The sequence below is a fragment of the Atractosteus spatula genome, unplaced genomic scaffold (genome assembly GCF_055471065.1).
Source record: "Atractosteus spatula isolate fAtrSpa1 unplaced genomic scaffold, fAtrSpa1.hap1 Scaffold_33, whole genome shotgun sequence".
Classification (NCBI taxonomy): Eukaryota; Metazoa; Chordata; class Actinopteri; order Semionotiformes; family Lepisosteidae; genus Atractosteus; species Atractosteus spatula.
The window spans coordinates 54,448-66,630 of record NW_028296861.1 but is presented as its reverse complement, the minus strand read 5'-3'; the positions used below and the strand labels follow the sequence as shown (position 1 = coordinate 66,630).

The 12,183-nt window shown below is 55.3% G+C and overlaps 2 protein-coding genes across 2 annotated transcripts; both read right to left on the bottom strand.

The window, feature by feature from the left end:
* Positions 1–1,561: 1,561 nt before the first annotated feature.
* Positions 1,562–7,808, bottom strand: LOC148807340 (uncharacterized). Its single transcript, XM_088909536.1, has 2 exons — positions 7,484–7,808; positions 1,562–4,320 (listed from the first exon to the last, which is right to left on the bottom strand). The coding sequence occupies exon 2, from the start codon at positions 4,290–4,292 to the stop codon at positions 2,613–2,615; it is 1,680 nt and encodes a 559-aa protein (XP_088765662.1). The 5' UTR covers positions 4,293–4,320; positions 7,484–7,808; the 3' UTR covers positions 1,562–2,612.
* An 894-nt stretch (positions 7,809–8,702) lies between these two features.
* Positions 8,703–11,463, bottom strand: LOC148807339 (uncharacterized). The gene is made up of 2 exons (XM_088909537.1): positions 11,274–11,463; positions 8,703–10,508 (listed from the first exon to the last, which is right to left on the bottom strand). The coding sequence occupies exon 2, from the start codon at positions 10,478–10,480 to the stop codon at positions 9,221–9,223; it is 1,260 nt and encodes a 419-aa protein (XP_088765663.1). The 5' UTR covers positions 10,481–10,508; positions 11,274–11,463; the 3' UTR covers positions 8,703–9,220.
* Positions 11,464–12,183: the final 720 nt, after the last annotated feature.

The window sequence follows — 12,183 nt, the reverse complement described above, 5'->3', positions numbered from 1 at the left end:
AGAGTGAAACACTGCAGGACACCAGTCAGCAGAGAGAAACACTGCAGGACACCAGTCAGCAGAGAGAAACACTACAGGACACCAGTCAGCAGAGTGAAACACTACAGGACACCTGTCAGCAGAGTGAAACACTGCAGGACACCAGTCAGCAGAGAGAAACACTACAGGACACCAGTCAGCAGAGTGAAACACTGCAGGACACCAGTCAGCAGAGAGAAACACTGCAGGACACCAGTCAGCAGAGAGAAACACTACAGGACACCAGTCAGCAGAGTGAAACACTACAGGACACCAGTCAGCAGAGTGAAACACTGCAGGACACCAGTCAGCAGAGTGAAACACTACAGGACACCAGTCAGCAGAGTGAAACACTTCAGGACACCAGTCAGCAGAGTGAAACACTACAGGACACCAGTCAGCAGAGAGAAACACTGCAGGACACCAGTCAGCAGAGAGAAACACTGCAGGACACCAGTCAGCAGAGAGAAACACTGCAGGACACCAGTCAGCAGAGAGAAACACTACAGGACACCCGTCAGCAGAGTGAAATGCAGCAGGACACCAGTCAGCAGAGTGAAACACTACAGGACACCTGTCAGCAGAGTGAAACACTGCAGGACACCAGTCAGCAGAGTGAAACACTGCAGGACACCAGTCAGCAGAGTGAAACACTGCAGGACACCAGTCAGCAGAGAGAAACACTACAGGACACCAGTCAGCAGAGTGAAACACTGCAGGACACCAGTCAGCAGAGAGAAACACTGCAGGACACCAGTCAGCAGAGAAAAACACTGCAGGACACCAGTCAGCAGAGTGAAACACTGCAGGACACCAGTCAGCAGAGTGAAACACTGCAGGACACCAGTCAGCAGAGAGAAACACTGCAGGACACCAGTCAGCAGAGTGAAACACTGCAGGACACCAGTCAGCAGAGTGAAACACTGCAGGACACCAGTCAGCAGAGTGAAACACTGCAGGACACCAGTCAGCAGAGTGAAATGCAGCAGGACACCAGTCAGCAGAGTGAAACACTACAGGACACCAGTCAGCAGAGTGAAACACTGCAGGACACCAGTCAGCAGAGTGAAACACTGCAGGACACCAGTCAGCAGAGTGAAACACTGCAGGACACCAGTCAGCAGAGAGAAACACTGCAGGACACCAGTCAGCAGAGTGAAACACTACAGGACACCAGTCAGCAGAGTGAAACACTACAGGACACCAGTCAGCAGAGAGAAACACTGCAGGACACCAGTCAGCAGAGTGAAACACTGCAGGACACCAGTCAGCAGAGTGAAACACTGCAGGACACCAGTCAGCAGAGTGAAATGCAGCAGGACACCAGTCAGCAGAGAGAAATGCAGCAGGACACCAGTCAGCAGAGAGAAATGCAGCAGGACACCAGTCAGCAGAGAGAAATGCAGCAGGACACCAGTCAGCAGAGAGAAACACTGCAGGACACCAGGTCCCCGATACATACCAGTGAGCTGGAGTTTTTCTGGAGTCTCGTTTTGGTAAAAGAAAATTCTTTTGAGAAATAAAGTGATCCCACAGATTTATCCATACACAGTAGAACATTTTGTTTTTATTACTAATCAGAAACAGTTTAAATCCAATCTTTGAATGGAAGCGAGGCTGAGAGTGAGACAGAACAGACAATAAGGACACTGTGGTGAAAGAGGAATAGAGACAGAGAGACAGAGAGACAGAGAGGGAGAGAGGGAGAGAGACAGAGAGACAGAGAGACAGAGAGACAGAGACGGAGAGACGGAGAGGGTGAGACAGAGAGACAGAGAGACAGAGAGACAGAGAGAACAGAGAGAACAGAGAGGGTGAGACAGAGAGAACAGAGAGAACAGAGAGGACAGAGAGGACAGACAGAGAGACAGAGAGACAGAGAGACAGAGAGGGGAGAGAGGACAGAGAGACAGAGAGACAGAGAGGGGAGAGACAGAGAGACAGAGAGGGAGAGACGGAGAGGACAGAGAGGGTGAGACAGAGAGGACAGAGAGAACAGAGAGGGTGAGACAGAGAGACAGAGAGAACAGAGAGAACAGAGAGGACAGACAGAGAGACAGAGAGACAGAGAGACAGAGAGGGGAGAGAGGACAGAGAGACAGAGAGACAGAGAGGGGAGAGACAGAGAGACAGAGACAGAGAGACAGAGAGGACAGAGAGGACAGACAGAGAGACAGAGAGACAGAGAGACAGAGAGGGGAGAGAGGACAGAGAGACAGAGAGACAGAGAGGGGAGAGACAGAGAGACAGAGACAGAGAGACAGAGAGGACAGAGAGGACAGACAGAGAGACAGAGAGGGGAGAGACAGAGAGACAGAGAGGACAGAGAGGACAGAGAGGACAGAGAGACAGACACAGGTGCTGGAAGATCTCTAAGCCCACTGGCACAAGGGTCTGCTCAGCCCTCTACAGAGCAGAGACCTGACCGAGTCTCTCCTGCGAGGACAGCGACTCCATCTGGGACAGCACGGGACAGAGTCACTCGTCACTCCCATGCAGAGTCATTCAGCCCTGACTGTCCAGAGAGGACAGGCTCAGGGACACAGCCCGGTGACAGCAGGGAACACAGAGTGGTTCCCAAGCAGAGGCCAGAGCTACGCCTTCTCCCCAGCGTGAGTCCGCTGGTGTTTCCTCAGGACCCCCGACTGGATGAAGCTCTTCCCGCACTGGGCGCAGGTGTAGGGCTTCTCTCCCGTGTGGATGCGCTGGTGCGTCTTGAGGTTGGACATCTGGCTGAAGCCCTTGCCGCAGTGCGAGCAGCGGTGCGGCCTCTCGCCTGTGTGGGTCTGCCGGTGCTTCTTGAGGGCTCCCGAGTCGATGAAGCTCTTCCCGCACTGCGGGCAGCAGTAGGGCCGCTCGCCGGTGTGGATGCGCTGGTGGATCTGCAGCTGGGAGAGCTGGCTGAAGCTCTTGCCGCACTGGGCGCAGGGGTAGGGCCGCTCGCCCGTGTGGATGCGCTGGTGCTTCTTCAGGTCCCCCGAGTAGATGAAGCCCTTGCCGCAGGTGGGGCAGCGGTAGGGCCGCTCGCCGGTGTGGGTGCGCTGGTGGATCTGCAGGTGCGACAGCTGGCCGAAGCTCTTGTCGCACTGCGCGCAGCGGTAGGGGTTGACGGCGGCGTGGATGCGCTGGTGGGCCTTGAGGTGCACGGCCAGCATGAACCGCTTGCCGCAGTGCGCGCAGGGGAAGGGCCGCTCGCCCGTGTGGATGCGCTGGTGCTGCGCCAGGTACCGCGCCGTCTTGAAGCTCTTGGGGCACTGCGGGCAGCGGAAGGGCCGGTCGGGGGTGTGGGTCTGCTGGTGGCGCTCCAGGTTGCCCGAGTGGTTGAAGCTCTTCCCGCACTGGGGGCAGGAGTACAGCTTCTCGCCCGTGTGGATGCGCTGGTGGCGCTCCAGGCTGCCCGCGCTGCCGAAGCTCTTGCCGCACTGGGCGCAGGGGTAGGGCCGCTCGCCCGTGTGGATGCGCTGGTGCTTCTTCAGGTCCCCCGAGTAGACGAAGCCCTTGCCGCAGGTGGGGCAGCGGTAGGGCCGCTCGCCGGTGTGGGTGCGCTGGTGCGTCTGCAGGGTGCCCAGCTGAATGAAGCCCTTCCCGCAGAGCGAGCAGGAATACGGCCGCTCGCCCGTGTGGATGCGCTGGTGCTTCTTCAGGTCCCCCGAGTAGACGAAGGTCTTCTCGCAGTGCGGGCAGCTGTAGGGCCGCTCGCCGCTGTGGATGCGCTGGTGCACCTTCAGGTACTGGACCAGGGTGAAACTCTTCCCACACTCGCTGCAGATGTAGGGGCCCTGGCCAGTGTGGATCTGCTGGTGAGCCTTCAGGTTCTGAGAGTGACTGAACGTCTTCCCGCACTGAGCGCAGCGGTACGGCCGCGCTCCGGCGCCGGGCCGCTGGGGTTCCGGGTCAGCCGGGCCACAGACTGGGTCATCTGGCTCTTCTTTGATCAGAACTGTTAGCACCTCGGGGTTGTGGTCAGTGCGATCAGACGTCTCTGCAAGTCCGCCACAGATGTAATCCTCTTCATCCGTCTCTTCCTGCTTGATGTGGACCGACTCCACTCCCTCGGGGTGGAAACAGTCTTCGGCCTCCATTTCCTCCTTGACACGGACAGTGGTTATGTCCCCAGAGCAGACAGAGTCTCCTCCATCGCTGTCCGGCTCTGACTCGCTGAGCTGCCCGTCTGTAACTGGGTCGGACTCGGGTTCGCTGGTCCTGCCTTCGGAGTTCGCCGGGAACAGTTCTGTCACGCGGACCGCCGCCGGCCCACTGAGCTCCTTCTCCATTCCGGCAGATTCCAGTGGGCCGAGTCTCCTGCAGGGAGATCCAGACTATTTATACAGTCCACACAAGACAGCGGCTCAGGCAGCAGATCAGGGGTCTGTTTATACAGTCCACACAAGACAGCAGATCAGGGGTCTGTTTATACAGTCCACACAAGACAGCGGCTCAGGGGTCTGTTTATACAGTCCACACATGACAGCAGCTCAGGTGTCTGTTTATACAGTCCACACAGGACAGCAGATCAGGGGTCTGTTTATACAGTCCACACAAGACAGCAGATCAGGGGTCTGTTTATACAGTCCACACAGGACAGCAGATCAGGGGTCTGTTTATACAGTCCACACAAGACAGCAGCTCAGGGGTCTGTTTATACAGTCCACACAAGACAGCAGATCAGGGGTCTGTTTATACAGTCCACACAAGACAGCAGCTCAGTCTGTTTATACAGTCCACACAAGACAGCAGCTCAGGCAGCAGATCAGTCAGTTAATACAGTCCACACAAGACAGCAGATCAGGAAGAAGATCAGGTGTCTGTTTATACAGTCCACACAAGACAGCAGATCAGGGGTCTGTTTATACAGTCCACACAGGACAGCAGCTCAGGGGTCTGTTTATACAGTCCACACAGGACAGCAGCTCAGGGGTCTGTTTATACAGTCCACAGAGGACATCAGCTCAGGCGACTGTTTATACAGTCCACACAGGACAGCAGTTCAGGGGTCTGTTTATACAGTCCACACAGGACAGCAGATCAGGAAGAAGATCAGGTGTCTATACAGTCCACATAAGAGAGCAGCTCAGGGGTCTGTATATACAGTCCACACAGGACAGCAGATCAGGGGTCTGTTTATACAGTACACACAGACAGCAGCTCAAGCAGCAGATCAGTCAGTTAATACAGTCCACACAAGACAGCAGATCAGGAAGAAGATCAGGTGTCTGTTTATACAGTCTACATAAGAGAGCGGCTCAGGGGTCTGTTTATACAGTCCACACAAGACAGCAGCTCAGGGGTCTGTTTATAAAGTCCACACAAGACACCAGCTCAGGGGTCTGTATATACAGTCCACACAAGACTGCAGCTCAGTATGTTTATACAGTCCACACGGGACAGCAGTTCAGGCAGCAGATCAGTCTGTTTATACAGTCCACACAGGACAGCAGTTCAGGGGTCTGTTTATACAGTCCACACAAGACAGCAGATCAGGGGTCTGTTTATACAGTCCACACAAGACAGCAGCTCAGGGGTCTGTTTATACAGTCCACACAGGACAGCAGTTCAGGCAGCAGATCAATCTGTTTATACAGTCCACACAGGACAGCGGTTCAGGCAGCAGATCAGTCAGTTTATACAGTTCACACAGGACAGCAGTTCAGGCAGCAGATCAGGGGTCTGTTTATACAGTCCACACAGGACAGCGGTTCAGGCAGCAGATCAGTCAGTTTATACAGTCCACACAGGACAGCAGCTCAGGGGTCTGTTTATACAGTCCACACATGACAGCAGCTCAGGTGTCTGTTTATACAGTCCACACAAGACAGCAGATCAGGGGTCTGTTTATACAGTCCACACAGGACAGCGGTTCAGGCAGCAGATCAGTCAGTTTATACAGTCCACACAGGACAGCAGCTCAGGGGTCTGTTTATACAGTCCACACATGACAGCAGCTCAGGTGTCTGTTTATACAGTCCACACAAGACAGCAGATCAGGGGTCTGTTTATACAGTCCACACAGGACAGCGGTTCAGGCAGCAGATCAGTCAGTTTATACAGTCCACACAGGACAGCAGCTCAGGGGTCTGTTTATACAGTCCACACATGACAGCAGCTCAGGGGTCTGTTTATACAGTCCACACAAGACAGCAGATCAGGGGTTTGTTTATACAGTCCACACAGGACAGCGGTTCAGGCAGCAGATCAGTCAGTTTATACAGTTCACACAGGACAGCAGTTCAGGCAGCAGATCAGGGGTCTGTTTATACAGTCCACACAGGACAGCGGTTCAGGCAGCAGATCAGTCAGTTTATACAGTCCACACAGGACAGCAGCTCAGGGGTCTGTTTATACAGTCCACACATGACAGCAGCTCAGGTGTCTGTTTATACAGTCCACACAAGACAGCAGATCAGGGGTCTGTTTATACAGTCCACACAAGACAGCAGCTCAGGCAGCAGATCAGTGAGTTTATACAGTCCAAACAGGACAGCAGCCAAGGAAGCAAATCAGGAGTCTGTTTATACAGTCCACACAGGACAGCAGTTCAGGCAGCAGATCAGGGGCTGTTTATACAGTCCACACAGGATAACAGCTCAGGTAGCAGATCTTTTCTCACATATATATATATATGTTACTGTATACAGTCACATTATAGGAAGCTTGGGTCAGTATAAACAGTATCTCTGTATTGGAACATCAGAGCAGTGCACTTAGTCTCTCTATACAGGAAGACCAGAGCAGTATATACAGTCCCTGTATAGGAAACTCAGGTCAGTGCAAACTGTCTTTTGTAGGTCAGTGTGTGTGTGTGCGTGTGCGTGTGTGGGTCCTCAGACTGGAGTCCTGTCTGTCGTCAGGAGCTGTGTGCGTGTGTGTGTGTGGGTCCTCAGACTGGAGTCCTGTCTGTCGTCAGGAGCTGTGTGTGTGTGTGGGTCCTCAGACTGGAGTCCTGTCTGTCGTCAGGAGCTGTGTGCGTGTGCGTGTGTGTGTGTGGGTCCTCAGACTGGAGTCCTGTCTGTCGTCAGGAGCTGTGTGTGTGTGTGGGTCCTCAGACTGGAGTCCTGTCTGTCGTCAGGAGCTGTGTGCGTGTGCGTGTGCGTGTGCGTGTGTCCTCAGACTGGAGTCCTGTCTGTCGTCAGGAGCTGTGTGTGTGTCCAGACTGGAGTCCTGTCTGTCTTCTGTGTGTCCTCAGACCTCAGCTCTGCTGGTGGGGCTACTGGAGGTCCCTAAGAAGACCAGCAGAGACGCCTGTCGGACAGGGTGTCAGAGGGAGAGAGGCTTTGTTTACATTTCCAGCTGGACGAGAGCAGCCCGCCTGCGCGGAGGCCCCTCGGTGAGGAGTCTGCATGTCCCCGAGCACCCGGCTGCAGGGCCTGACGCCGACGCTGCCGCAGACCGCTCACGTGACCGCGTGTCGCCGGCTGGGGCTCGACACGAAACTACCCCCCCCGGGAAGAGGGACCGCAGTACCTACCCCGCTGTGTCCTGCCCCCTGTGTCCGCAGGGCCGGTCTGTCCACCCGGGTCCCGCGGCTGCACGGCCCGGCCCGGCCTGTGCGCTCCTGGGCCCCCGAGCTCCGGTCCGGCCGGCCGCTCTCACAGCACCGCGCCTCTTGCGAGCCGAGACATGTCCGGGGGCTCAGCGGCGGCCACCGGGGCAGGGAAACACACACACACACACCCGCAAGCTCACCAGCACAAACACCACCCGGGCCGCCTCGGCGCGCCTCGGCCTTTTCCGTAACAAGGAGCGGACCGCCGGTGGCCGGAAGTGCGCGGCGGCTCGGGAAGGCACGGGCCGCGGGGCGGAGCGCTTGCGGGTGACGTCACACGCGCGCCCGCGGCCGGGGCGGCCGCCATGTTGGCAGGGGGCTGCGCGGCTGCGGGTGTTCATGAGCCCCTCCTGGACCGGTACATCTGTCGTCTTGCTCCGTTTATTCACGTCGCCGAGCGGCGGGCGTGTGTGTCGAACACAGCGAGCAGGGGGCGCCCGTCTCAGGGGAACAGCCTCACTGGAGATGTGAACCTGCAAACTCCAGGACTCTCACTGATATATACACACTGACATATACACACTCACTGACATACTGTACACACACACTGACACACACTTACACACTCTCACTGACATACACACACTGACATATACACACTTACACACTCTCACTGACATACACACACACTTACACACTCTCACCGATATGTACACACAGTAGCACACTGTCACTGACATATACACACTGACACACACTTACACACTCTCACTGACATACACACACACTGACACACACTTACACACTCTCACTGACATACACACACTGACACACTTTCACTGACATATATACACACACTAACACTCTGACACACTAGCACTTTCACTGACACACACTCACTGACATATACACACTTACACTCTCACTGACATATATACACACACTTACACTTTCACTGACATATACACACACTCTCCCTGACACACCCTCACACATTCTCACTGACATATACTCACATCCTACACACTTACACACTCTCACTGAGACACACTCACTCTCACTGAGACACTCAAACTCTGAGACACACACTCGCACACACCCCTCCCAGACACACACATTCACACACACTGAAACTCTCACACACATTCACACACACCCTTCCCCGACACACACACAGCACAGTCCTGCTCTGACTCGATGCTCTCATCAATTAAGTTTTTATTGTGAGTAAAAAATAACCTGAACATCCAGCTCAACACAATCCAGAGAGGGATTGAAGAGACAGAAGAAACAGAAGAGACAGAAACAGACCATGACGAAGTACAGGCTCAGTGACCACAGCCTGGACACACACACTGGACACAGGCAGACCTGGCTGCCCAGAGAGGACAGGCTCAGTGACCACAGCCTGGACACACGCACTGGACACAGGCAGACCTGGCTGCCCAGAAAGGACAGGCTCAGTGACCACAGTCTGGACACACACACTGGACACAGGCAGACCTGGCTGTCCAGAGAGGACAGGCTCAGTGACCACAGCCTGGACACACACACTGGACACAGGCAGACCTGGCTGCCCAGAGAGGACAGGCTCAGTGACCACAGTCTGGACACAGACACTGGACACAGGCAGACCTGGCTGCCCAGAGAGGACAGGCTCAGGGACACAGCCCGGTGACAGTACAGAACACAGAGTTGTTCCCCATTCAGAGGCCAGAGCTACGCCTTCTCCCCAGCGTGAGTCCGCTGGTGGTTCCTGAGCACGATGGAGCGGATGAAGCTCTCCCCGCACTGGGCGCAGGTGTAGGGCTTCTCTCCCGTGTGGATGCGCTGGTGCGTCCTGAGGTTGGACATCTGGCTGAAGCCCTTGCCGCAGTGCGAGCAGCGGTGCGGCCTCTCGCCCGTGTGGGTCTGCTGGTGCTTCTTCAGGACCGCCGACTGGCTGAAGCTCTTCCCGCACTGGGAGCAGGAGTAGGGCCGCTCGCCGGTGTGCGTGCGCTCGTGGTTCCTCAGGACCGCCGACTGGCTGAAGCTCTTGCCGCACTGGGCGCAGGGGTAGGGCCGCTCGCCCGTGTGGATGCGCTGGTGCTTCTTCAGGTCCCCAGACTGAGTGAAGCCCTTGCCGCAGTGCGAGCAGCGGTGCGGCCTCTCGCCTGTGTGGGTCTGCCGATGCTTCTTGAGGGCTCCCGAGTCGATGAAGCTCTTCCCGCACTGCGGGCAGCAGTAGGGCCGCTCGCCAGTGTGGATGCGCTGGTGGATCTGCAGCTGGTCGAGCCGGCTGAAGCTCTTCCCGCACTGGGCGCAGGGGTAGGGGGTCTCGCCCGTGTGGATGCGCTGGTGCTTCTTCAGGTCCCCCGAGTAGACGAAGCCCCTGCCGCAGTGCGGGCAGCTGTAGGGCCGCTCGCCGCTGTGGATGCGCTGGTGCACCTTCAGGTTCTGGACCAGGGTGAAACTCTTCCCACACTCACTGCAGATGTAGGGGCCCTGGCCAGTGTGGATCTGCTGGTGAGCCTTCAGGTTCTGAGAGTGACTGAACGTCTTCCCGCACTGAGCGCAGCGGTACGGCCGCGCTCCGGCGCCGGGCCGCTGGGGTTCCGGGTCAGCCGGGCCACAGACTGGGTCATCTGGCTCTTCTTTGATCAGAACTGTTAGCACCTCGGGGTTGTGGTCAGTGCAATCAGACGTCTCTGCAAGTCCGCCACAGATGTAATCCTCTTCATCTGTCTCTTCCTGCTTGATGTGGACCGACTCCACTCCCTCGGGGTGGAAACAGTCTTCGGCCTCCATTTCCTCCTTGACACGGACAGTGGTTATGTCCCCAGAGCAGACAGAGTCTCCTCCATCGCTGTCCGGCTCTGACTCGCTGAGCTGCCCGTCTGTAACTGGGTCGGACTCGGGTTCGCTGGTCCTGCCTTCGGAGTTCGCCGGGAACAGTTCTGTCACGCGGACCGCCGCCGGCCCACTGAGCTCCTTCTCCATTCCGGCAGATTCCAGTGGGCCGAGTCTCCTGCAGGGAGATCCAGACTATTTATACAGTCCACACAAGACAGCAGCTCAGGCAGCAGATCAGGGGTCTGTTTATACAGTCCACACAGGACAGCAGCTCAGGGGTCTGTTTATACAGTCCACACAAGACAGCAGCTCAGGCAGCAGATCAGTCTGTTTATACAGTCCACACAGGACAGCAGATCAGTCTGTTTATACAGTCCACACAGAACAGCAGTTCAGGCAGCAGTTCAGGGGTCTGTTTATACAGTCCACACAGGACAGCAGCTCAGTCTGTTTACAAAGTCCACACAGGACAGCAGCTCAGACAGCAGATCAGTCAGTTTATACAGCCCACACAGGACAGCAGCTCAGGCAGCAGATCAGTCAGTTTATACAGTCCACACAGGACAGCAGCTCAGGCAGCAGATCTTTCTCACATGTACATTTATTCCGCAATTAAAAAGTAATAAACAAAAAATACACTTGCTCACATATTTTACTGATAAAACAGTACATTTTAATTCTTCTCAAGCATTAATGATCTAATTATTCATGTTGAATAATGATTTTATGATAAAGAATTAATACTTATACCATATCTAATAATTTCTGATGATCTAATTACTGAATAGATAATTAAGTTATGATTACTGCCAGATCACTGATGGCTGTCCAGAGAGGCACGGCCTGGCGCTGTGTCGCTGGCGGGGGTGTTTAACACCGCGCTGCGGTCGTGCTCGATGCCAAACTGCCCCCCGCCGGGCAGAGGGACCGCCGTACCTACCCCGCTCTGTCCTGCCCCCCGTGTCCGCAGGGCCGGCCACTCCTGCTACCCCGGCCGGCTTCAGAAAGCGGACACGGCAGAAGTAAAATACTTCATACTTCATATATCAACTCTAAATACAGCCATACAGAATTATTACTGCTGTTGTTGTTGTTATGGTTCATCGGGCTTCCTCTTCCGTCGCCGCGATGACGCCAGAGCCCGCGGCGAGGAAGACGCGGGTGAGTGACGTCACCCCCCTTAGCGACGCCCTGTTTTTTCCTTTTCTGATCGACCTTCTTTATCATTTCAGCAAGACGAGGGAAAATAAATATATATACACAATACACACAAGAGTACACATCTGCATGTTAAAAAGAAATATTAAATGAGGTAAATAAAGTACGTGCGGCTTTCATATTCTGACTTGTAGAGTGTCTCTCGCCCCTCACCCCTGAGAGAGTGTGTGTCTCTCACCCCTCACCCCTGAGAGAGTGTGTGTCTCTCGCCCCTCACCCCTGAGAGTGAGGACATTGTGAAAACAAATGGTACTGTACCAAGTTTCCTGAGAGAGTGTGTGTCTCTCACCCCTCACCCCTGAGAGAGTGTGTGTCTCTCACCTCTCATCCCTGAGAGAGTGTGTTTCTCTCACCCCTCACCCCTGAGAGAGTGTGTCTCTCATTTCTCACCCCTGAGAGAGTGTGTTTCTCTCACCCCTCACCCCTGAGAGAGTGTGTCTCTCATTTCTCACCCCTGAGAGAGTGTGTTTCTCTCACCCCTCACCCCTGAGAGAGTGTGTCTCTCATTTCTCACCCCTGAGAGAGTGTGCGTCTCGCCCCTCACCCCTGAGAGAGTGTGTCTCTCTCGTCCCTCACCCCTGAGAGAGTGTGTGTCTCTCACCCCTCACCCCTGAGAGTGAGGACATAATGAA